Source organism: Buteo buteo, chromosome 4 (genome assembly GCF_964188355.1).
Source record: "Buteo buteo chromosome 4, bButBut1.hap1.1, whole genome shotgun sequence".
In the NCBI taxonomy this organism is placed as follows: Eukaryota; Metazoa; Chordata; class Aves; order Accipitriformes; family Accipitridae; genus Buteo; species Buteo buteo.
In genome coordinates, this window is record NC_134174.1 from 11,838,451 (window position 1) to 11,865,273 (window position 26,823).

A 26,823-nucleotide genomic window follows, 5' to 3' on the forward strand; every position below is an offset into this window, starting at 1 on the left:
GACTACCTGATGAGTGGATCTAGCTCATACACCCTTATGCAGGTTGGACAATTTGGGTATAAAAGGCTGTGTTTGTCAGCAGGGGAGATACCTCCACCTTCCCGGATTTCCAGTCTCTGATAGCTGCAATTTGTTTTGTTCTGGCCAACACAATGAGTTTTGAGTGTTACAAAGGCTTTGTGATGTTAATAATGGATATTACACAAATAGTTTGTTGTTTCTCCTGCAAGAACACAACTCTTTTAAAAATAATACTTGCATTAACTTCTTTTGTGGTCAGTTAGAAGGATAATTAAAGAGTAGGTGTTAAACTGCCTAATTGTCAGTAAGCTGTATGCTGTATGCGGAGAAAAATCCCAGTCACTGGGATCTCCAAAATGTGCAGTTCAATAATACTAATAAAAGTTCTGGGGAGACAGATCACTGAAGCTTTTGTTTTTTGTTAAAAGGGACAAGAGCTACATAACCTGTCCTCTAAGATCAGATTTCTAACACTAGGGATCAAGTTGGGATTGGCTTTATCATTGAGGAAAGCCAAAACTAAATTCACTGACTGATGAAAGAAAGGCGAACAAAGATTATTCTTGTATCATTAAGGATGACAGTTATTTGCATATGGAATATATTATAACCTTTTGTGTTATTGTCAAACAAACTTGTTAATATTCACAGAGAGCTGTCCGCAACAGCTTTCTCCATACAGGGTTTACTGCCTTGAATGTTTGCTAAATTCCCAAAGCATGGAATAGAATTTGCTTTGAAGGTCAGTAATTGTTTACATCATTTATTTATAAAAATTTTTGGAGATTAAAAGGAATGTGGAAGACCTTACAGCATCTTTCCAGACATGGTTCTTTCCAAGTAACAACACCCAGATAGTAAATCTTTTAAAAATCAAATTTTCTTGGGTGATTGTGTGGTAAATTTTATTAAATGAAAAGAAAATCTAATCAGTTATGAACTCCCTCCCCACTTGCTCGAGTAGCCCTAAGAGGCTAATAAACTGTAAGCTTCAGCTCTGAAAAAAATGAAACTATTAAATCTGTATGAAACTATTTGTTTCAGGGCTTTCCTTCCTTTTATGAATGGCTTTGAGTTTCTGAGGTCTAGTGACATGTCATAAGATATTCTCCTCATCAGCAGCTTAATGGAGACAGATTACCCTTCAGGTGCCTTAGAAAGAATAATACCATTGCAAAGAGGTTAAAAATCGAGGAAAATAATGGATTTTGATAAATAAAAGTTGTGGAAATCAAATATCTGTTGCTATTTTTGTCTCTTGCTTAAAAACAATCATCATGGTCTTGATCATCTTTTATGTCAATCATGGCTTATTCTTCGTCAATCATTGTCAGTCACTGAAGCAATAAGAAGGGGCATTATATTGTGCAGTCACTGTGCTCACATTTACCCAATGCTGTGCAGGAAACTGCTGCCTCTCCCACTTTATCTGTGCTTTCCTAGTATATCAAATATATGGTTATGCGAAGGTTCAGCTTCACCTTACAGCTGCCAGATATTACAGTAAAGTTAATAAGGCCACCAGGAAAAGGGATGAGCACTAGCTTCTCAGGCTTGTTATGAAAGGTCAGTCTGAGAATTTCAGAGAGGGCAAAGGGACTGCATTTTAATGGCACTGTGCTGATGAGTCTCCCAGGTGCCTTTGAAAATCCTTGCTAAAAGCTTACAGGGAGCATTTTTAAAAATAAAGTAAAACAATTGATTTTTCAAGCACTGAAGAAAGACTTCTGAAAATGATGTGGACAATTTTCATATATATTTAATGAGTACTGTTTCAGTTTAAGCTTTTAGGCGCAGGCTGTAAATCTTGATTGTGTGTTTATCTTTTGTTGAGGGACATATGAAATAGAAATATTATTTGTAATTTTTTTTAATATTACCATAAATAAATGCATGTAGGCAACCCTTAGCTTCTGAAAGCTGTCATAAATCTTAAGTGAATCAAAACATCATATCTTTCAGTAACTGAAGATATTTTTCATCGTCCTATGAAACCATTTAGCAATCATGATAAAAATTAAGTGGAGTTATGTATCATAATTATCAATGCAAATCATATTCTGATAAGTGTTCTTTCAATCATTAGATCTCTAGTAGACAGGTATAAGTCCCAAGAGTGCAGCCTTTGCCTGTATGTTGTTTACAGCTTGTCAAAAATTGCTCTCCAAGTAATTTTCAAAGAAAAAAATTATGCTTCCAGTTAAATATGCGTTTTACAAAAAGTGCATACATTAGGCACACTTTTTTTTTAACAGAGCACATATCCAGAAATATGTTTGTTTTGAGAGTTTTGTTTTCCAAAATATCATTAGCCCACGTTAATCTAGTCATTATAAAGGCTTAGACGACTAATTTTAGTTAAGGCATCTACTGTTTTCTATAGGGAACTAATGAGCAAAAACTTTGCTTTTAGCAAAAACTAGGCTTTAGCAACAGTGACAAGCCATATTGTCCCAGACAAACAGTTTGCAAAAGGGATGTGGACTCAGTTCTCAGATTTATGCATAAACATTATAGCAGGGCTTCATTTTCATATGTACTGTGTATTTGCAACCCTTTTAGAGTCACAGGGAACAAAATCCAATAATATTGGTCATGAGGTAAGAAAGCATAATTATATGTTAAATATTTGAATAAGGACAAATTGATTATTAAAGTTTTATTTTTCTATTTTCATGTCTTGAGAAATATCCCTTCTGTTATTACTGAAAAGAAAAATAATCTCAGTGGGGGCCAAAACATATTGGCCAAGCAAGGACAGGAAGGCTGAGCTTTCTCAAGGGCAGCAAGTAATACTTACATTGCAGATGCTTTTGCTATTCCTGTAACAGGCCTGATCCTGCACTACTGAGATCAAAGGATGTTTTTCACTTCACTTCATTGAAGAAAGTTTTATGTGGAAAAATAGAGCTAGTTCTACAGTTCTGATAGTTTGGTCCAAATCCCATAAACAAAAAACTGAATAAATGGACACATTCAGGCTTGACTGAATACTTTTTTTTTTCTTTTAAATAAGCCATGCATGCTGATGAAGAACTAAAAAAATTTGACCTTGAAAAACAATAAAAACCTATTTTTAGTGAAGCCCCCTGTTAGGAAAAGAAAGTAAAGTGTTCTTATGTAGTTTTCATTGATCTTGCAGATTTTCTGCTGTCATAAACTTCGAAATGTATTGAACACATTGATCAATTTAATATATGATCTTCCTTAAAAGCCAAAGCTGTAAATAATCATATCCATTAAAATAAGAATTAATTAGATGAATGAATAACAACAATGCCTGTTTTTTACGGTATGTCTAGCTACTTAACATACAAAAGAATTGCATTCAAACTGGGAAAGGAAAATTTGTTTTAATTCAACCATTGCATTAGTACCAGGTGTCTGATGAGGGTTTTTCTTCTCTTATCGACCCCACTTGTGTTCAAAGATGCCTTTATTTAGAAAGAAATGCAGTTGTCAAGCAAGAAAGGCAACTGAACCCCTTTACTAACTTGTTGTCTTTACTATTTCAGAGCTGCAAGAAACTAAGACCTCTGAATATCACAGAATATCCCACAGTCCCCTGGATTACAGGATATTATTAATGGATGAAGATCAGGATCGGATCTATGTGGGCAGCAAAGATCATATTCTGTCTTTGAATATTAATAATATAAGCCAGGACCCTCTCAGTGTAAGTTCATGATTTATTTTGAGAATCCAACGTTGCTTTACTACATGTCTTTCTTTTTAAGACAAAAAATGTGTATTTTATTATTCTGCAGCTGGCAGAAGTCCAGGCCTGCACCTTATTGAATTGTTAGTCCTTGTTTTATGTGCAATGCAAGATGAACAAGCTATTAGCATGGCTGCTCCTCAAACACTGTTTAAAAACTGACCTGTTTACTTGTTTTGAAGTGACATTCAGCATGGCTTGGCCTCATAAGGAAAATTCATATGGGTTGATGGTTTCTGCTCCTCTCCAAGATTTAAGATAATTCAGAGATGCACTTTAAAAAAAAAAAAAAGCCTATAAGGAAGAATAAGATACATATTATTGTTTTCAGGCCATAGGGAAAAAAAACCAAGAGGGACAGAGTTGCCTTTAACCTTCGATTACATTTATTTTTGTTTTGTACTCTGAAGCTTAATCACTGAACTATTTTCCAATCTTTTGTTATGTCTGTGTCAGCCCTTGCCCTTCGGTTGGGTTGGTGAGACACCTCCTGTTTGGGGTTTTTTGGATGCTATGACCTGCATCTCCTTGTTGACACCACCTCTTTTCTGGCTTCTTCTGTCACTTATCGAGATGCCGTTATCTAAGAACTCTCTGTGTCCCACCTCCCCAAACTGTTGTAGGCAGCCTGTATATGAAAATAATCAAATTATCAAATGTCTGAACCACTTTCACAGATTCTTCTCTTGTTTCTAGAGCCAGTTTGAATCCAGCTTCTCCGCTTTTAAAATAGGTGGCCTGCAGAAGCACTTGTGTGCCCAGCAGCCTGACCGTTAAGATAATACCTCTCTACAGACTTTGCCATGCCTATCTTTAGATTATTACAGCTACGACACTACCTTGAAGTGCACTGTAAAGGCCTGTTCTACCAAATTCATCCGATCCTTTAATCTATGGGCTTTATTTCTGTACCTCAGGAGTATCAAGGGGCAGAGATATTCAGCTTGCAGCAGCGAAGTTAAATGCCTTCCTTAAGAGGCAAGGCTTTTAATGTGTCAGCGGAGAGAGTGCGGGGCCCCGCTGGAGGGTGATTAAGCACAGTTAAATTAGGGTTTGCTCTGAATCGCCCTCTGGACATGCCTGTCTACCTGAATTGATTGTTCAGGGAGTCCAGGGAGGCTAACTCTGACTTACACATTTAAATTAAATGCCTCTCATGTGATGGTGTGAACGCATCCTTCCTCCTCCTAATGGTACAGAAATCTTCCTCTGACGTGGGGCCGCCTTCTCTGATCTGAAATAGCTTGTGTGACCTTTTTGCTAATTCCCCTTTCACCACTGATCCGACCAGGAGCTGCTGTGCTCCCACACGGCACGCTCCAGTCTTCCCTTAGCAGGTCAGTTTTAATTCTGTGCAGAGTTAGGTTGGAGAGGAAGGCCTCTGCTGCATGAAATATATTCTGCGGTATAAAGCTGTGAGGCATTTCAACAATCTGTTTAGGCCTGGAAAAACAAGATTGAAAAAAATCTACAGAAAGCAAAAAACCGCGCAGAATATTCTGGCAGTGAATGTGAACACCCAGTATTAGGCTCAGAATTAATCTCTGCAATTCCACGCGTTCTTTCATTTGTTTCTTTATTTTTATAACAGATTCACTTTGCTAACCTTATGCCTCTATGCCTCTAGAAACTCTGTATACATATGCATACACACCTACAACTCTGCATATATATGTTTGTATATATACACAGAGATCTTTTAATGTTATTATTTATGTTATCTTGAGGCTAAATTTTATCAGGCTCTGTCACCTACTAAATTTCTAATGGATGTCTTTTCTATTTCAAAATCAAAATAAATAATGGAAGAAGCCCAAAATCTTTAGAGTTTGAGTATAGATCAGATAAACTTTCAGACATTGAGGTGTTTGGCAGAAAACTGTCTGAAAAAAATCAGCCTGAAATCTTAAGATTTTAAGCAGGTTTTATCATAATCTATCCAAACCCTTGCTTTTAAAATAAAAAAAATTGTTACAAGAACCCTTCTTGCAATATTTTAGTCTTCTGGTTTCTAGTGTGAATAATTTCTACAAGTTCAGTAAAGATGGACAGTAATTTAGGCAATAATGATGAAAAAACTCTCCTATTTAGAAGAAAGAAGTCTAAATAAATTAACTTATCTTAAAAATGTGTAATAAATTTAATTTTTATCACCTAAAGACCTGGGCCTTTGTTTTGTTTACTGCATGCTAAGACAGAAAGTTGTTTTCATTTTTCCATGAAAATCCTATTTTTCCTTATAATCAAGGTGTAAAAGATATCAAAATATTAACTTATTAGTCTAAGTTAGGCAATGAAATGTTTTGTTTAAATTAAGTAATAATTATGTTACTTAAAAGATATTTCTTTCCTTACAGATTTTCTGGCCAGCGTCAGCAAACAAGGTTGAAGAGTGTAAAATGGCTGGCAAAGATCCTACAGTAAGTTATAGTCCACGTGCACATGCACACGCATACACAAATTATGTACTTGGCAATAAAGTAAGAGCACCTTGAGTGCAGCCAAAACAAAATGAAGGAAGTGTTTGTTTTGCTTTTTAAATGCTCTGCAGGCCAAACAATAAAGTGAAATTGTGAAAAAACAGGCTATGTAAACAGAATGCACCTTCAGACTTTGACAGATGGAAAAAGATACGCGTTGTCCACTTCCTCGGCTTTTTTCCTTGTTACTAGCCAAACTGGGTAGTAGTACTTTTCCAGCCGTGTCCTGGGGATGATGCCGAACCGCCTGCCGATCTGCTGGTTGGGGTGGGGAGCGCTCGGGCTGCCTGCTCGCCCCGGGAGCAGACTCCACGGGCGGGCGGTACCCGCTCTGCTGCCTGAACACCCCAAACAGCTCCTTCCATTACTTCCACAAAACAGTGCCCCAGTAAGTATCTGGAAACCAGTAGGCTTTCCTAAAAAGAGGTAAAGATAAACCCTGGAATCACAGGAACCGCAGACCAGGGAGATGTTATGCTGAGTCATTTTGCACCGCAGCTGATTATTCTCCCATCTAAATGCAGACACCTTCCGAAGGACCTAAATCGGATGGTAATTTCCCTGTACAATCTTTATAGATAATAGATAGAAATGAGGTATTTTGAAAGACCCAGTGAGTGGTACAATACAGCAGATCCTGTCTTTGGCAGAGTTGTATATTAATATGGTTATCTTCCTAAAGAAATTTGAACTTACAGCCTGTCTGTGCCTAGGTTTTATTAACAGAAGACAGCTACATTGTAAAACAAAAAGCAGAAAGTCATATTTCAGTTCTGTTCAGTTACCTTTTGACTTTTTACCAGTTCAGCAGCACCTAAAGGTGTTTATCCTGGCTTTCTTTTTAGGTCTTTAGATGTAGCTGTTTTCCAAATAATATTTTAGTATTAGAATTCAGAATCTAATCTGAGCTAGAAAATTGCAATTTCTCACTATGAAATTTATAAGAAAAACCAATGAAATTTTGCTTATATTTTCATTTGAGAAAAAACTATGGAAATTAGAAGCCTTCACATTAGGTATAATCATCTTTGGAACATACTCCTCAGCATATATCTAGGATCATAAATAATGAAGTGATTGAAGGATGAAAGCAGGTGTATGTAAGTATAGCTTTTAATTTCCGAAACAATAGAATTAATGCAAAAGACCACTGAATTCAGTATAAAAACTGTTATTTATTTCAAAGGTCTCTATATCATGCCTAATATTTCTATTTATTTTAGCTACATATTTTTTATTGTTAACTAAGCCTACAGATAACATGCAATTCAGTTACTGCAATGTTACAATAATTCACCTGAGTCTATTTTGTAGGAGAAATATGCGTGGGCTTTATTTTTAAAATCTATTATGAATGTAAGGAAACCAGAAGGTTGGCCTACTGGAGTGTTGCTGTAATACTGCTTTTTCAAAGCTGTGGAGAGTAATTCACTATATTGCTGCAGAACAACAGAATGATTCTTTATGTATAACTATATTGGTTGGTATGGCAGTGTATCTACTTTCTTTCCTGATAGCTGTGGTAGTGAAAAACAAGTATTTCTCCTATTGAATATCCTATTTTTCTATACATCTTTACATTGTTCTGGTTACTGCGGTGTGCAGTAAATTCTACAGCCAGTGGCCTGTTAAGTTGCACTAAATGTGAAAATAAAACATATAGCTTTGTTAATGGTGATTATTGTTGACCCTAGTTACTATGTCAGCTGCATTATTAACTTGTGATAGACTGGTTAAAGAATTTTCTTTTCTTTGAAATACAAAAGTTCATTAGTCTTAGTCATGTTTCCAATATATGATGACACTTCTAGGGCAAAAGTAGGAAAAATGTAGATGATACTCTAAGCAGAATATAGTATGCAAAATATGTGTTCCATGGGAAAAAAACAAATTAAGACACTACTAAGTACTGGGCTCTCCGGAGAACTTTTAATCTTGGCTATTTAGTGGTGAGACTTTCCTAGGTTTTAATCATATTGGAGTAGCCAAATGTTGCTGCATTAGTGGACAGATTTCTGGATAGAACCTCTGTTTTTACAAAAGTTTAATTGTAGGTACAGCTAATATCTTAGAACATAGTTAATTAAAAATGTCCATGTGCATCAACTTTAATTGACTTTTTTAATCACAGCTGTTCATTGCAGAAGAAAAATAAAGTTCCAAAAATAGTTTACATTAAGTTTCTTAGTATTTGTCCTCAAGAGTTTAAAAGAGAAAAAAAAAGGTAGCGAAGAGCTGCTCTCACTAAAATCAATGATGCGTCTTATTGAAAGCTCACTGAAATAATGAGAAAAAGAGAACCTGATGCTAAATCACTGTTTGCAACTTAAAATTTATAGCTCTACTTTAACAGCATTCTTGTGAGTTCCATTCCTGATAATAAAGGGAGAAGCAGTGAATGAATTCAGAAGAATTAAGAATTTCAAATGAAAAAAAAAGGCCGGGGGGGGCAGTGCATGCATGATAACTTTGGGCCTGTCAGAGACTAGTGATTATCACAAGGTAAAAGAAGAATAGGTAGACTTGGAGCAGCTGGTAAAGGACTTCATGCAATCAGCGAATTCTTTTCCAAGGATATTCTGAGGGCATTCGTCTGCCCTGCCATTAGACAAGCATTGGTGTCTGAATTTGTCATCTTTGGCTGCCTTTTTTGTTACTGAAAAGAAATTGTCACCTCTCAATAATATGTTTACCAGGCTAACTTGAATGCTTACATTAGTATGACATCTATTTTTTTCCATTTACTGTGATGAGATCCTAGGGCATAGATGTCTGACTTTCGGATATCTACAGTAAGGCAGTTCCCCAGACACTGCTACTGAGTGAGTTTTGGTGTCAGCTCCAAGAGAAGCACTGGTAGTGTGTCAATAGCTACAGCTTAGCCACCACCTTTGACAAACATCCATCCTAAGGACAGCTCTCTCCTGTCACCTCAGACCAGAGTGATTTAAAAGCACAAAGTACTCCAATATCAAGGAAAGGGAAATAAACTGAAGCATGGGTGCTCTTGAATGGCAGTCCTACAGAATATATTCTGAAATAAGAATTTCTTGCTCTGTTGGGTTGTGGAGTCACAGTGCGGTACCCAGATTAATCATGTAGCAAACTGCAAATGGAGTTCAGTGGTTCAACACTAGAGAGATGGGCAAAGGCTCAGAAATCATAAAATGGTCTTCCTGCCAGACAGCATTAAAATATGAGAACGTTTGTATTGAGCCAAATTGTGTTACTTGTCTGTAAATCATTAGTGAAGAGACATTAAGACACAGTATGTGTCAGATGGTTACCCCAGAAGGCTGTCCTTAAAGAAAAGAGCCGTTCATCTAACCACTGTGTGGTCTTGCTATAGACACTCTGGAAAGCACTTGACATGGTACCGAAGCCAAGTATCAAGTGCCACGTACAAGTACTGTTCATGTAGATATTGTTTCATGGTCCTGATCCTTGAAAACTTTCCCTCTGAGACTTCTCAGTCAGCATGTAATCCTTTATCTAGGAGTCTTCTAGAAATGTCTTCTGCAAACAGCAAGAAAAGAAAGCAACAATTTACACTCTGGCATATATATATGCTAGTGGTATACCTTCACCCGGCCTTCTTCCCTCTCCACACCCGTAATGTGGATTGGCAGTACTGCTGAGAAAAACACGATTTTGATAGGAAGACATTACTAAAGCCATCTTTGAGCCAAACTAAGATAGCTGGATATGAGAAAATGGAAACATTTAGGAAGAGCCCTCAGCTTTAGAGAAACAGTGTATTTTGACTGGGTTAAAGGATTTTTCTGATACAGCTAGAGCTAGCACTTAACTGAGGACATGCAGTGTTCCCTGTAGAGAAACTCCTTTGAATTCAGATGTTGTAGTACGGTACCAGCTCCTGCTGAACCAAAAATGTGAATACCTTTAAATATAAATAAACTGTGTAGTCTGCTAAACAAGGATTAACTCTACTGATTTGCATGAAGATGACTGATGATGCAGTTTCCAATCCTGTGCTCACAGAACACATGTAATTCTCACTGTCTTTGGTAAAGGTTTGGACAACTGAATATGAAGGCAGTTCTGGGATCTCAGTAAGAAAAAATATTCAGAAAAAAGTCTATTTTCAACCTAAAGTGCATTAGCAGTTGATGATAGTCAAAAAAGGAAAGACCAAGAGAAGAAAGGGGTATGCTGGAAGGAGAAAACTGTAAATCTAATGGTGTGAAACTGTGTGGCCCTTAACCTTCTGTTTTAATTTTCGTGCTGATTTGAATTTGTTACTGTTGATCTTCAATATGAAGCAACAATTCACTGCAAACTTCCTTTGTGTTGTTCAGAGTTTTAAAGTTTTGGAAATAAATTGTTTATACAAACAATGGGATCTGAGATTTGGGCTTGCTTTGCTTTTTAATTATCTCCAGATATGATGAAAAAATTAGGGGGAAAAAAGAGACTGTTTTGGAGGTGTCCTTAAGGAAACTTCATAAGGTTACTTCTTGTTTTCCTGCAGAGGCCCTGCTTCTTCCCATGCAAGGTACAGAGAAGTCTGTGGATGAAAATTAGATTACTGTGTGGAAATGGGAAAATTATATGCACTCCTCTATAACTCCTCTCTAGTGCCCTATCAATGCCCAGTTCCCAGACTAGGCAAAATGGCATGAAAACAGAAGTCTACAGGTGCTCAAATCCAGAGACTACCAAACTCCATAGTTGTTTTCATGATACTATTAAAATTATAAACCATGTCTATTCCCTAGAGTTCTCAACATCTAATAACATTTGCCAAGGTCAAATTATTTTTTTCTGTATTCTCTGCAGCATGGCTGTGGAAATTTTGTGCGTGTGATACAGTCGTACAATCGCACACACCTGTACGTCTGCGGCAGCGGTGCCTTCAGCCCCGTGTGTGTGTACGTCAACAGAGGACGCAGGTCCGAGGTAAGTCTCTTTTCATTCTACCCACTCATTTTGTGGTGCATCTTACTAGTGTTATACAAAACTCAGAATTTTGAACATGCAAAGTCAATGATCCAAATAGGTTCCTTCACCCATGTTAAATAGAAAAAGAACAAAGGTCCATGGTTTTCTGACCTGTTGCCAGCTAGAAGCAAAGCCATGACCAAAAGCCATGCCTCAAATGGGATGGTTGTCCAAAATTCCACAATCATACCAAATGCTGGGCTACATTTGATACTTCTTTTTATCTGATGCTGTCTGGTGAATTCAGTCCTGCCATTTGTTGGAAAAATTGCCAAGAAATACTTGAAAGGAAATAGCCAATTAGATAAAAAGTAAAATATGCAGTTCACTTTTTATAACTTCCATGTGTTACTGATTCCTGGGAGAAGCCCTTAAGTGGGCTAACTATTCAGGTATGTGAAGGGTTGCTGGACTTCAGCTTAATAGCCGGTAGATGCAATCCCAGTACAGGTAACTTTCATCTGCTGCACAAGTTTTGCCCCATTAGATTCTGCCAGGATCAAGTCAGTAAGTTTTCTCCTCACTGTGAGACTTTCCAGGGAGTAAATCTTACTTTCTCTAGGTAGGTCTCCAGTTTTTCTAGATTCAGTTTCACTGTGTATTTTCAATATACAAAGTACCAGGTGTTTCATAAGTCTATTGTCCAAGTTTCCTAATTTGAAAGTGAAATGTTTGTTTATGTGCAAACGTAATAGGTAATAAATTAAGCAACCAGAAGGAGAAAGAAAAGCACTTAACCGAGACCCAGCACCTCAGTAGCTTTTGGGTCAGATTCATGTCTGCAGGCACAGGGGGGTGCAGTATATTTTCCTGTGCAATGTGGAAGCAGATGTATTGGGAAAGAAGATCAGAGCGTGACACCTGGAGTTTTGCCATATGAGGGCAGCTTTAAAAGCTGGGCTGGCTCCTAGGGATGACACTGGGAAATTCATCACTGATTTCACTGGGAGTGGGGTGGGAATTCTGGCCAAGACCCAAGACTACTGCAGAGATTGCAAGAGAGGTGATACATCATTGTTTCTCCAGGTAGGTTTGCATGGGATGATCTCAGTGACTTTTGGTAGATCCCTGCTTGGCTGCAGCCTCCTTAATAGAGTATGTAGTCTGAATCACTACACCTTCAGTCCTAATTAATTATCTAAAAGTAGAGGTTCATAGGCTTGGATTTAAAAGCACAAGCAAGCAGAACTGAATAAGTAAATCCATCCTTCTGGTTAACAGAGTCTACATTAACTTATTTTGATGTATTTTGAAGCAGAGGTCAGCTTTCCTCAGCATTATCCTATTCCTTGACAAATTATTTAAAACATGGAAGGTGATCTTATTTGTCTCTAATTAATGCAATATTTCTTTATCAGCTTAAGCAATAGTACTGTAGCCCAGATAACTCTGAACCTCATTATTTTAGCTTTTTTATAAATTAAATTGGGGCGGAGGGGTGGAAATGACTTCTCCAGATTATGCAAGATGTTAAATTTCTTAAGTTAAAAATAAAGATATGTCTTGAAAGAGCAGGACTGGCTTCACTTAGCCTGTCTGTATAGCTACATGCCTATGATCAATTGATTAAATAAACTGCTGTTTCAGACGTCTGGAGTCTGTCAGACACTTGACTGTAGGCATCACATGCTCAAAGCCATTACTGTACAGGCCAACAATAGCATAACAGTTTTAAATCAAGCATTTCCTTCTGAACTCATTGCATATATCAGTGCATGACTAATTAATAGAGCAGAATGAAGAACTATGTAGTGCTGATGGGACTAGTGAGAATTCATTTTTTTCTCTGCTTTTATCATTTCACCTTTAATTTAGTACAGTTTTCCATGCACAGAACGCTGGTTTTGCACGTGCAAAATGGATATTTTAGAAAGCACATCTGTTTTTTTCTAGAAGCTACAAAATCTGACAGTAAGAGTCATATCCAACAATCATAAGAACTGGGCCTGTTTTGCTCTTTTGTCTCCAGGTTTCCACATAATCTCACAAAAAAGGCATTTTCATTGATGAGGCAGAATGTCGCCCTTTTCCCTGAAACAGAGGTTAAAAAATAATTCATTTTCTTGCCTGGCACACTTGATACGTTGGTCCTTGGTAATGACTCTCTTAGTCACCCAAATATATTCTAATGTCAAAGTAAATGAAAACAAAAGGAAATGTAATCACTATGTGAATTAATTATAGACTAAAAAGTAGTTTAATATATATGAAAATCACGTGTAATCCTGGAGCTAGTTTAATAGAGCAGTAATGGGCATTTTGCATTGGTAAATAGTGGTATAATATAGTAAATATGGATTAACATCAAGCTGCATATAAATCTAGAAGTAAAACAACAAAAAAACCCAACCCAAGATCATATTAAAAACTTCATACTTATGTTTTAACATTGTTTAGAGAGCTTATTACTGAAACAATAGATAAGATCTCTGTGATTAAATTAGGCAAAACAGAAGGGGGGGAAGAGATAGGGGATCATGGATATGAAAACTTCCTCCTGTAGCTGAGCATTTCAGGTTGGTGGAGTCTCCAATTTGCTGTTGCCAAATGGCTGCTCAGTGAGCTGTGTGGCATCCCCGTTCCCCTGAGATTTACATTAGTTGTTAAAGGGAATATGAAGAGTTGCTGCCCTTAGTCGAATAACTAATACATTGACATCTACATCACAGAAGCCTTTCTTTGGAATTTTTGCCAGCTACCTTTTTCTGTTGAAATAGAAATGTTTTAAGTTTGGGTGTTTTTTTTTCCTTACAATTGTGTCTTTTGGCCTTTTATTAAAGATTAGAAGTTTGTTATGGGAGGCTAGGAACAAATTGTGTGGTATACAATGGTACGAGAGTCAACGTGCTGTGGATTGACGTCTCTACCATTACTGACTGCAGTTTTTAAGGAACAGACTTGGACCCGGGTCACTTCTTGCTCAGCATACTGTGCCCTTCAGTATTGCTGGGAATCAAGAAGTAAAGAGGTGCACCGAGATGGGTGAATTTTCTAAAGATATTCAGGCTGTTTGTATTTCAAGCTGCAGTCCAGGTTGCTTCTACTTTGCCAAATGTATTTCCTGTTTATAAATCAAATCAAATATAAACAAATCCCCATACCAAGATTCCTATGCAGCAAAAAATTTCCAAGGGATTTCAGGCTATGGCAAGAGGTATTGATAAATCATCTATCACTAGGGAATTGGAGAATTATACATAATCCAGGAGATGCTATTGAAGAAAATAAATATGATTTAAGGGATTTTTGGAGGTCTGATAGCTCAGCAAAGAGCAAATGATTTATACTATCACCAAATGACAGTTGTCATAAGAGAATTTTATTTAATATGTATTATTGTTCTAGTAGCTTTATTATAATGTCCTAGACTAGTATAAGTATCACAATGTATTCAGCAAATAAATGACAAATAACTTCAATAACACAGAAGTAATCTCCACAGATGCTATTGCAGAGATCAGTCAACCTCTCCAAAGCATAACTGAGCTGGAGGGAGAAATTCTTTGTTTCAGTGTCTTGAATTTATAACAAGATTCTTGAAAATAAATGGGTACCAATGAAAAAGTTGTCTAAAAACATGACGAAATTCTGAATAGGAAAGCTAAACTTCTGATAGTACAGCAAAAGTGCCCAGCAGTGCCAAGCATTGTTAATGCTGGAAATAGCCAAGCATAAAAATCACTTTACGTCTGATGGTTTCTGAAATGAGAAGTGACACACAAATCTACATTGCAGGAACAAATCTTCAAGATCGACTCCAAGTGTGAATCAGGAAAGGGACGCTGTTCTTTCAACCCTAATGTGAACACGGTGTCTGTTATGATCAGTAAGTAAAGATACTCCAAGTCGCTGAGGTCTAAACCCCTATGATCATGCATGGTGTGGATTGACGGGATGCCTGAAACGAGCCCAACACAGAATTCAGCCGCCAAGGAGCAGTACCTTGTGTCGGGCTGATGGGCACAAGGGTTGGGTCCATCCTTGTTTCAAGGTTTACATGAAGCTAAGGGTGGGTGTATGAATGAAATGCAGAAATAAGCTGTTGAAAGGGAGAGAGGGAGAAACAAAAATCAAAAGGTTGTCCCTTTCCCAGCTTACACATTTTTTCCCAGGATTAGTTTCAACTTTACATTACCCTGTCTAGCATTTTATGTTTGAACAGTTTCTGACCTTGTTCATCCTAGACAGCTCTTGTGTCTCATTTCATTACTTGTAAAATCTTGTAAATGTAAAATTGTAGCCAGGGAAAAAAGCCTGAAGACTCTAGTTACTTTGAAATTCATTTTTGTTGTCATCTCTGCTGTAGAACCCACCAGCTATTGCAAGGCTCTTCATTCTTCAATTGGCTTTATACCCAACCAACTTTGCAATTTTCTTCCATTTTGAAAGGCCAGAAAGTGATAAAACCAACATACCTCAAGTATTATTGTGAATTGGTGGCAACTGTACTCCGTGACTGTGAGATATAGCCCATACAAAGAATTACTGCAGTGCCTATTGCACACCTAACTGAAAACTCAAAGGGGACATATGCTTTGTGCAACCCAAGTCATCAGTAAAAGAAACTTTTTTTTTTTTCTTTTTCACCCAGGAGATGCGTTATATATACTTAGTGTAACCCGACCTTTCACATTTGCAGCATGTTCACAGACTTCTAGTGCCAAAGCCTTGATTTTTCAACATGTGCCTACTCCTTGCTATATTTTTGGCAATGAAGGAAACAGCAGTTGCACAGATATTTCAGGCTTTCTTAGCAAATAAAACTTGGTGCACATAGCTACTGCGTATTTCACCCAAGCTTTACAAGTGAACAATGTGAGGTGTTTCTGCTGTTCGGCTTCCACTGAAATCAATGGCAATTACATATTGTGCCAGATATTTCCTTTAAAGTTTGAGTCTCATGGAGCTTAAGAGAAGTGTCATATAGTCTATCCTACATGGTCTGTTCAAAATATAGATTACCTTTTTTTTTTCTGATTCCTCATTGCAAATATATTTAGTACAAAGGACAAGTAATTTCATTCACAAATGTATGAACTGAAGCGATGAAGTTGCTTCAGTTGAAGTTAGAAGACAGGTAAATGCTACCTGGATACCTCTCTGAACCTTGGCTGCACTTATATCTTTATTTCATCAGTGATCTATGGTCAGTGTTTACAGACACTCACTGTGTAAAGAAAATGTTTGTTCAAAGTCAGTGATGGATTAATCCACTGCTACTCATTGCTGTTCTGGTATGACTAAGTGAATCACCTGCCATTAAATAACAAAGTTTCCTTTCCTTGTTCCTTCTGGATTTTTTTGAAACACCATTAAAGTACATTGCTTCTGACTTACTGTATATACAGTAAGCTGATTTTTTTCTACAACAGATCTATGGCAGCTTTGTTCATCTTAGTAGACTTTATGTTATCTTCCTTGATCTCTCACTTATGTGACTGAAGAGACCTTCCCTAGTGTTTGACTTATCTTTCGTGACATAATTCATCTACAAAGTTTAAATTCTTCTGCAAAGGTCACATTCTTTTTCAAGAGTCCCACAGATTGGGTTTTATACTTTCTCCCTGTTACTACAAAGTCCAGTCACTTCAAAAACATTAAGCTTGAATGAATTTAGCCTCAATACCCATGCCGGAAAAGGGAAGATTTTGTAAGTCACAGCTTGAGTTATAATGAGGGGACCGAGGCCATGTACTGGACTCTCCTTTGAGCATTCTTCTGCAGGAGGAATTCCTTCCCCTTGCTTCAGAAGATGGGGAAATACTGCCAGACCGGCTAACTCTTCCACAACAAAAGAACCATTTTTAAATATAGATGCAATTTCTTGACAATTTTGGGCATCAGCAGCCTAGAATATAGCAGGAAAGCTGATTCACCCTTCAGAGGAAAGTGATGCTATAAAAACAAATTTGAACTTGGTACAATTTGCCATTGTACAAAAACAGTTTTGCATCAAAGCAATGAAAGATGTGCTTTGAAGAAGCTTGGCATAACTAATGTGCAGGATGCATGTCTCTCTCCCCACCAAGACTCGGAGATATTTATAAAAGCAGACATACCTCATCAATTCAGTAATTCCCCCCAGTAACAAAGAGAAGTAGTGTGAACTAGTTGTGCTGTGCAAACCAAGTGCTGTGCGGAATTTAAGAATTTAACCAAAAGGAAGTGGAGCTGACGGATATCATCTGATACATGATTAGCAAGCAGACACTAGGAATGCTTAAGACATAACTAATAGCATTGATATGTAATAGGATTAAAATTACCTAGTGTAGTACTATTGTTAAAGTGTGTGCGTATTTGTATATGCATAGGGCCGTAAATAACGTTTAGTGAGAACCATAAGCCTGATCTCTTTCAGCCAATTTATTTCATAATAAGAATAAAGCTCTGGTGGATTGAGGCAATGAGACAAATAAATAAAATCAGTTATAAATCAGTACAGATCTAGCATCATTCTGTCAATGCATGCTCAGGAAGTAAATGCTTCCCAAACATGCAGTGAATGCATTAAGTCCCCTGTGTGTGAATCTTGTCATCACTGGGAGAGATGAGAGCAGAAGAGTGCTGCTGGCTGCTCTGCAGGGGTTCAGTTCAGGCTGTAGTCAGCAACAGAAAAACAAAATCTCCAGAGTTTTAATTCTCTCATGAGCCAATAGTCTTCCATATTGATGCACACACACACACACACACAGAGAGCATAAAAATAGCCTCAAGTGCTTCTGAACCTGTGACTCTTGCCAGCTTGACCACACTCTCTGGGTAGTCCAGGAATTCAGACAAAAACATCAATCAAAGGACCCAGCTGTACTGGAATGTATTCAGCCACCACTCCCACTATGAGAGTTAGAGTTTATTTTAGCTACTGTTTTCTACTCTGGGGTTTCATTGCCATTAGTTAGTGGAAATTGCTTGGTTATTCACGGAGTAGAAAATGATAGTATGTGTAATTAGAATTATAATTATATATACGTATATTTATGCACACACACAGACTCACACAAACACAGATATACATCCTGACTGATGGACTGAATTTTCAGCCCTGCACAGGGAGCAGAAGTTCATGGTTCTGTTAATGTAAGAGTTGCATGTCTCTTTCTGTTCAAGCATAATGACTCTATACTTAGAATCAAGTACATAAAAGGGGACATTTGTTGCTCTGTATTACTCTGCGTAAAGTTCAATAATATGATTGTCTGGCCTCTGCAATACTGAAGTCAGCTTGAGGCTGCCTGGGGCAGCCTTGACAATACTGTTGGTAAAAATTGGCACTGATCCATTGACTGCAATAGATGTTGTGCCAGTTTACACCAGCAATAAATTCAGCCCAGTCATTTTGTCTTCTCCCATAACAAAAAAAAGCTTTTTGAAGTATGTACTTAAAAAATTGAATGTGATTCTTTTTGATAACACTAGCCTGATTTTCCAGTGATCCTTAGCAGTGAAAGTTGAGCAACTAAACTCCATATCAAAGAAAGGTTCACCACATATGCAGTTCTCTGTTGTATTTAATTATGCAGTTCTCTAAAGTCTTTAAGAAAAATCTGATGATTCTTGTGCATTCTAGATTGTGTCTTCATAAATCAGAGGGAAACCCCATTCCCATGACCCAATACTTGTCTGTATAAACTTCTGTGTAAATAAAGAGCTGACGAGTTTAAAATAAAATTAGATCAGTAAATACGGATTTCCCAAAAGCCATAACAATGCTTTTGCTTTTTCCCCTCCGTTTCAATTCTTTGCAGATGAAGAACTTTTTTCGGGAATGTATATTGATTTCATGGGGACAGATGCAGCCATTTTTCGGAGTCTGACCAGGAGGAATGCAGTGCGAACCGACCAGCACAACTCCAAGTGGCTGAGTGGTGAGATGCCTTTGTTTTACCAGAGCTTTTAATGGGTTTCACAGAGATTCTGCTTTGTTTTGTTTAAAATAAAAAGCTTGTCTTCTAAAGAGCTTTTCTCTGAATTTAATTTATGAAGTTGAACCATGAAGAAATGTGTGTAAATACATATTGTAGACCATGCACAGATGTAAAGGGTTCACTGCGGTGCATGAGCCAACCTCTTAGGCCACCCCACCTGATGGCCTTTCTCTCATTAAGACTAAACCAAACTGTTCAAGGGAAAGTGTATGAAAGCAAATGCCTTTCAAATGGCAAGTGGTCAGTCTGACTTCTAGGGAAGTGCCTTCTCCACCCTTACTGCATCAGATATTGCCTTTAATTAGACTGCTTGATTCTAAGATTTTTCTGATGAATTACCAACTTCAGTTAATTCAGGCTGATCCACCTCTGTACAGAAGACTCACCACCACTTGCATTCAAAATGTGTGCAGAATAGAGTCCCATTATTGCCATGTATTTCAGTGGTAAGAAATTGATTGTCAAAACACAGTAGGAAAACTAATTTCTGAGTGCAAGTGCTTAACTCTTGGCTTCACTGAAATCAATGTGAAAATTCTCCCTGACTTTACTGACTCCTTCCAACTGAACTATTTTGAATTAAAATCTCTGAGCAGAGATAGATGTCAAAGGTTATAGAGCAACTAACATAGCAGTTCCAATTTAAAAAAGCCTTCAGGTATGTTGAAGTAAAGTTCCTGTGTTTTTGTCTTGACTATTTTTAGGGTGACTCTTGTTATTCCTGTGTGGCTGTGACTACAGTGAAATCACAGGACTGCAATCAGAATAAATTCAATTCACTATGAACAGGAAACTATGTCTGCTTTCTAAATTTTTCTTCTGTTTACTATACATTCTTACACTTATCTGAACACCCTGAAGTGTGCACCCTAAAATGAATTAGGGAAAAAGAACCATTAAAATGCCTAATTTCTGGAAAGTCTACCTGTTACATATGCTCAGAACAGGTACTTGACAATCACAATTTATTTCTATGTTCTTTTAGAGCCAGAGTCATGACAGTTGTTATATTAATTGAGAATGGGCTCATGTGAATAGAAAAATGCTGCAGTGTAAAGTGAGTTTTCTGACAGACATCCAACCTCTCTACTGGGTTGGTTCAAGTTTTGTATTGGATTTCAACCAATCAAGCAATCTTGCATGATCATTGAAAAGAAATAGCCTTCATACAGGAAGAGGGTCTGCTTCTTCCTTCAGACAAAGGAGAAGGTCTTCTAAGGACTCCTCCACTGTCCATTATAAGCTTGCTGTTAAGGATATAAATTATTTTGCTCTCTCAGTAGTGCTCCTTTGCAGTGTTTTGCATGTACACTCGGTTATGTTTATCAACCTCAGATATGAAGTCAAAAGCTGTTCAAGCATTTGCGTATCCTGCTTTCCTTTTCTGTGTTCTACGAGTTATTTTCCTCTTTTATGTACCTTATTTGTTCTTTTCCTAATGAGTCTTTCAACTGCTTACTTTTATGGTTTGCCTCAACAAGTTTTTCCTTAAGTACCCCGATAACACACTGATTCTTCCCTCTTCTTCCTCCAAGTCTTTGAATCTCTGCAGTAATCTAATACTACTGCTTCTGCATTTGAATTGCTTTTCTGAAAATCTGCTGTGCAATAAAATGCGAGGACGCAGAAACTTAAGTCTGCCAGCAAGAAGCCTTTACCTGGTGATATCTGGTATACAAAGGCATGAGTCTAGAGCATGTAGCTTAACCTGCCACAGCAGTACATAGCAGCATATGCATTATATAGCAGTTGGTAATTGTCAAATCATTAATTGCTTATACTGATACATCTTTTGGTTTCATCTTTTTGGTATACTGTTTCATTTCAGAGCCTATTTTTGTGGATGCTCATGTTATCCCAGATGGCACTGACCCCAATGATGCCAAAATCTACTTCTTCTTCAAAGAGAGACTCACAGACAACAGTGGCAGCACAAAGCAAATTCATTCAATGATTGCAAGAATATGCCCAGTAAGAACTATTTTGTTTGCCAGGTTGTTGGGACAAGCTGCTAGTGTGACATGATAAGCTAAAAGACTAAATAATTGAAAAGCCTTTGATCTATATTCGAAACAAATTTCCTGTGTCAGCCTCCACATTCATAATTAAGAAGACCTGTTACTGAACACACAGCTTGGGTCTGAACATGTTATGTATCTCTGGCAGTACCTATAATGATATGGAAATGTAGAGTGTATTTCTCTGACTGAGTCAGAATAGTTACCTGTGTTGAATTTCCAAACTTGCTGTCCTTTGCACAAATAAGGTACATTCTTTGCTTAGAAATACTGAATTATAAGACAGTGAAGTCTTTCACACAAACACACCCCCCCACACATCTTTGAAACACATTGGAAATACCAGAGCCAAGCTTTTAAATGGGTTGATTTAACTTTCAAATATTGTTTTCATTTTTACAGTATCTGTCCTTTCTGAGTTCTTGCATTGATGTAAGTGTGAGTCTAACTTTAAAAACGTGCACAGGAAAATTAAATTCAGGAGTTATGGCTACTCCTGTGCAGTAATTAATTTATGATCACAGTACTCCTCATTGTCTCTATTTCCTTTTTCATATCTGTAATCAACTGTAGATGAAAAATGATTGAGGCAGCTATTAATATCTCTGGTGAAATGGATTTTTTTAATGAGAGAAAAATTATAAATGCATAATTACTGCTAGCCTTTTCATTCCTTCTTTTGGAAAGGCTCAGGAAGATAATTGTGAGCGTTTGTGTATTCCCTGTCTTTAATCTGGGTCTTCTTTAGAATTTGGTGCTTTGTGATGTGTTGTGTACGGGTGTGGGATGTGTTAGGATTGTGTTAAATTCCTTCTCTGGCGATATGATGAGGCATATGATCGCTTTTATGATCCCTGATTTCTATGTTTTTGTGAGGGTGCCCAAAGGCCTTTTTGGATATTTTGCAAGAAGACTTTTCACACAATTATAGCTGTATTTGTTATTGTTACTGTTATAATGAAGCCCAGATGATTTCTGAAAGGCCTCAGCCTGTTTAGACTTACACTGAAGTCAGTGGCAGAATCCCAAAGCCAATGAAAATAAATCTGAGCCATTCATATTTGTATACTTGTATACTGTCATATTCATATATCAACACCTTTGAGACTGGCCAAATATATTAGTACGATGGTGCCAAGAAAGACCCCCCCAAAAGACCCCTTATGGGTCACCCAAAAAGTTGTATTACCAGCTCCAGGAGCACCAGTGAAACATGCACAGCATTTCATCAAAACCACATTTGCCTAGCTTCTACATTTCCTTTTTCCGTTTCCTTGGGTGACATTGTGGTATGCGGTTTGGAAGGTACTGCTCTTAGATAAGGCATTCGCCAGCAGAACAAGGCAGGAGCTATCACCTCTGCGCTGCACCATCTGGTTTAGCGGTTCCAGTTTCCACCTGGCACCAGCGAGAGATGGAAAGAACTCGAGCGAGCCGTGACCAAGCCGGCTCTGGACCACGCTAGCAGGACTTGCAACAGCACAAAACTAGCTTGACCCATGCTACTACATCAGTGCAGCTATACTACTGTCAGGACTAGAAGAAACATCCCTCCATAGGACTATTAGACCTTTTAGAGATAGCGTGGACTTCTCCACTCAGGGTGTCAGTGAGTGATGCAGACCTCCGCAGTCCTTCCCAATCATTCCTACACACACTGCTGCTGCACAAAATCTACTGCCCGACCCTCCCAAGCCTGCTAGCCCAGCACAGAAAATCTGCTCAGAAAACTAGTTCTTGTTTTTCCTCTATCTGGAGTGTTTAGATGAGGGGATTTTGTTTAGGCCTCTCTAATTTTTATATTGAATTTACCAGCATAATTGTCTAGATGATGAGTGAAATTAACCTGAGGGAAATGTGGGAAAGCCCAGTAAAATGTTAGCTGTGTTGTATTTTTTTTCTGAAAATGATATTCCTTTCCAGAATGACACAGGTGGTCAGCGTAGTCTCGTCAACAAGTGGACAACATTCTTGAAAGCAAGACTTGTGTGCTCAGTAATGGATGAAGATGGAACAGAAACGTACTTTGATGAATTAGGTATGGCAAAAAAATCCCTTAAAAGTTTTATCTAAATCTTGCACCCTGTGCATATTTAATTACTGATGTTCGTACAGGCCCTTATTCAAGTTGTTGACAGTGAAATCTTGGCTCTGTAGAAATTTGTGACAAAATTCCCCTTGCAGTTTTATGACAGGAAATGAAAAAATTCTTCATAAATTTCTCTGGGTAATTATCATTGTCTTTGAAATATAGGTAATTAATCTTGACTATGTAAAGGAATTATATATGTAAAGAATTAATGTTTGGAAGGGAACATGTAAGTGAGTCTACTGTTATTTTGCTGCTAGTTAGGATTATGGTAGAGATTTTTTAACATACATTTCTTTGAAACTGTTTCTTATACCACTGTGTAACACACACCTTTCCACAATACAGTTTTTCTTTTTTGATCGCTAGGTAGAGGCCTCAGTTTGATAGTTCAAGATAATACCAATAAATCCTGTTATTGGCACCAACAATAATACTATAAATAAATATAATTTCTCAGGATACCTCCAGGCACTTAGATTTTCAGTTCAACATATGAAATACTGCAAATATTTGGCGAATAATCTATACAGTAGTCACAAGAGGTTTCCTTTCATTAAGGAATTAATAGATGCATATCTTGATACTTAAGTGCCAAACAGCATTATCAGACAGTTTCAAATTCTGTATTGTCCCCAGCTGTGATGTACAAAGTCATAGTTCTAAATTCAGGTATTGGAAGATTTGGTATGCGTATTAGTATAAATGTAAATACAAATATAAATATAAATATTATAAATAATATAAATAACTAATGGGCCCCACACTGGGGCTGCATCTGATTCTGTCCTCTCCATTGTAATCTCTCTCTTTTTTCTCTGTCATTATTCCTGATTCTCATCATAGGAAATGGGGTTTGGAATCTTTTTGACCTGATATCTTTATGACTATTTGGTGTACTTGCTTTGGTTCAAGGTTTCGATGGAACCTGATGGTCCTAGGAGCAGATCCTAACTTGCTGTAGCTCAGAATGTGCAAGGTGCTCGGAGGACTGACTTTCCGAAGTTCCCGGTGCCTCTTAGCACTGCCACAGCAACTTATCCTTCAGAACTGTGATTTACCAGCCCATCCTCTTCAGCAAAGCAGTAGGATAACTGCTTTTAGTTTTCTGTATGACAAAATGTAGGAGAATAGGAGACAATGTTCTCAGCCTGGGTTCCCAGCACAATCCTCTAGCAAAGAGGAGGAATAGAGCCACAGCTGGAAATGCAGAAAAATGGGAAAGAGCAAGCACATGCTTCTGTTTTCATGTATAATGCAGAAGAGTGTAACACTTCCAGTTCTGCATGATGAAGTCTTTTACTTTTGGCGTATTTAAAAGAATATTTAAAAAATTCAGAGGGTTAAATGAAGTAGCCACATAAATGAATGGAAAGCTAAAGAACATATTCTATGATAAAAAGCTCAAACAGTTCAGTCTTTTTGTGTGTTGTAAAATAAATTTAAGAGGTGGCTTCATTTCAGTTATTAAAAACATTTGTAAGGAAAAACTGTCAGAGATTGAAGTATTTTTCACTGAAGTGTAAAAAAAATCAGCAGATCAGAGGTAACAGTGGGCAAATTCAGGTCAGTGAGCAGGTACAGTTTTGCAGTGCAGTCAACAAACCCCTGCACAACGGGAGCTGGGAGGTTTACGTCTCTCAGTGTCTTCACTGGAAAGCTGAGTGTCATTCATATCATGTAGAAAATGACCTAGTGAGGGCATCTAGAGCGTGTACTGTACGACAAAACACCTAATTGTCCTGCTTTGGATTACATCCATCTATGGGAACTCTTTGTCTTTGACCTACTGCAACTTCAAGGTTTGCCTACTGTTAAACAACCTCCTGCAACGAGATCCAGCTGAAAGAAACGTGTGACGTGGATCCTGAACATATTTGAAAAACTTTGCCTTCTGTCTTCATAATGCTAGATGGTGTGGAGCTAATTTCCAAATCTGTTTCTGAATGTCCGAATGCTAGATTTATCCATGCGGTCCATTCATACGATGTCTGCTTTTTCCCATTCAAGTCTGAGACAAAACTACTGTTGACTTCAGCAGAAATGAAGTTGTAAATTAAACTGGAAAATGAAGTTTTTATTAGTATTCAAAATACTTTTTTTTTCTTTTCTTTCTTACAGAGGATGTGTTTCTTTTAGAGACAGATAACCCCAGAACGACACTTGTGTATGGAATTTTTACAACATCAAGGTAAATGGGGAGATTTGAAAAAAGTTACCTTTCTGAACTGCCCAATTTACTATATGAAAAATGAAAGTGACAGTTTGTGGTCAAGGCTGTTCTGTGCAATTTTGTTTATCTGCCGTGGCCATCGTTTGCATGCAGGAGTGACATTCTCGGTATCATTCCTGTTGGTATCCATGTTAGAGCTATGCTGCTTGGAGCAAGCTGCTCCCGGACATACTGTCAGCTGGCACTGGGAAAACATTTCTGTGGAGGGCCACTTGTTCAGCAGCAGAAAGCTAAATGACTTGAATGCAGCAAACTCATGTGGCATCTGAGAGCACTTAACACCTCCTGAAGGACATCCAGCACCCCGAAGGATCAAACCGGGAATTCTTACATGAATTCATACAAATCATTTCCAGGCTCTCAGCTGGCAGATGATCGCACAGATGGCAAATAACCCATGTCGGCTTCGGCTGGCTACGAAAAGACAAACTTATATGGCATTTGATCACCTCCTTGCAGCCTTAAGCTCCTCATTATCAGTCAGTAGTACTCGCTTACTGTCCAGTTTAGAAAGCATTCAGTGAGCTCCAGAGGGCCGTGGAAGTACTACATATGGCTTACTATGCTGAAACTCTCCACAAAGATAGACTGACAGGTGGACCAACAGATTCTGCCATCTCTACCTTTATTTTTTTCACTTTTCTCTTGCCCTCGCCACATAGTAGTAGTATACAGAGTAGAAATAGTTACTGCTTACTGATTTCTGATATACTATCCTGTCTTATTTAGATGTTATTACTTACCCTCAAAGAGGTTTTCTGCTTTTATTAAAATTTCATTTAAATTATTTGATCAAATTAGAAAATTATTTAATTTATTACTAATAATTCATTTAATGGCAGTTTCTAGTAGAAAAATCCTTGCATGAAAAAATATTTTTTCCTGATACACTTTTCTGTGTTTTTCCATGCAGATCCAGGGATCTGCTTTCTCAAATATGTGAATCAGCCAGGAAAATATGATTTTTGGCTATTTAATTGGGAAAAAAAGAATCCCATAACTTGTAAACAGCTGGTGCTGTCTACATTTTATGATTCCTACTGCACAGAAAGAGAAAATGCTGAGGTTATGTTTAGCAGTAAAACCACACTTCTGATTAGGTTGTGGATGCAACATGCCTGAACTGGAAACACTTTTACCTAATTCTCCTGGTATTCCTGCAGTGGAAATGAGGTTTGAATCACAGGCCCATATAAGGTGACAACAAAGAGAAAACTTCACTTTTTCCTGGCTCTTCAGCTGTTTTCTCTCTCTATTGAAGTATTTACACTCACGCATTTCTGTTATTGTCAATCACATGGTCTATGCTTTCTTCCTCTTTGCTCAACTATAAATTGAATGTGTCACCTAGTTAAATACAGCAATCATAAGGAT

General features: G+C 37.6%; 1 protein-coding gene across 2 annotated transcripts in view; it reads left to right on the plus strand.

The window, feature by feature from the left end:
- The window catches only part of SEMA3C (semaphorin 3C), a 123,902-nt gene that overhangs the window by 64,808 nt on the left and 32,271 nt on the right, over positions 1 to 26,823 (plus strand). For both annotated transcript variants that reach the window (XM_075024742.1, XM_075024743.1), the window contains exons 3-10: positions 3,537 to 3,697; positions 6,097 to 6,159; positions 11,020 to 11,139; positions 14,917 to 15,007; positions 18,930 to 19,049; positions 20,938 to 21,080; positions 23,051 to 23,165; positions 25,338 to 25,407. In XM_075024742.1, the coding sequence (XP_074880843.1) occupies positions 3,537 to 3,697; positions 6,097 to 6,159; positions 11,020 to 11,139; positions 14,917 to 15,007; positions 18,930 to 19,049; positions 20,938 to 21,080; positions 23,051 to 23,165; positions 25,338 to 25,407 (883 nt within the window). The remainder of the gene's footprint in view (positions 1 to 3,536; positions 3,698 to 6,096; positions 6,160 to 11,019; positions 11,140 to 14,916; positions 15,008 to 18,929; positions 19,050 to 20,937; positions 21,081 to 23,050; positions 23,166 to 25,337; positions 25,408 to 26,823) is intronic.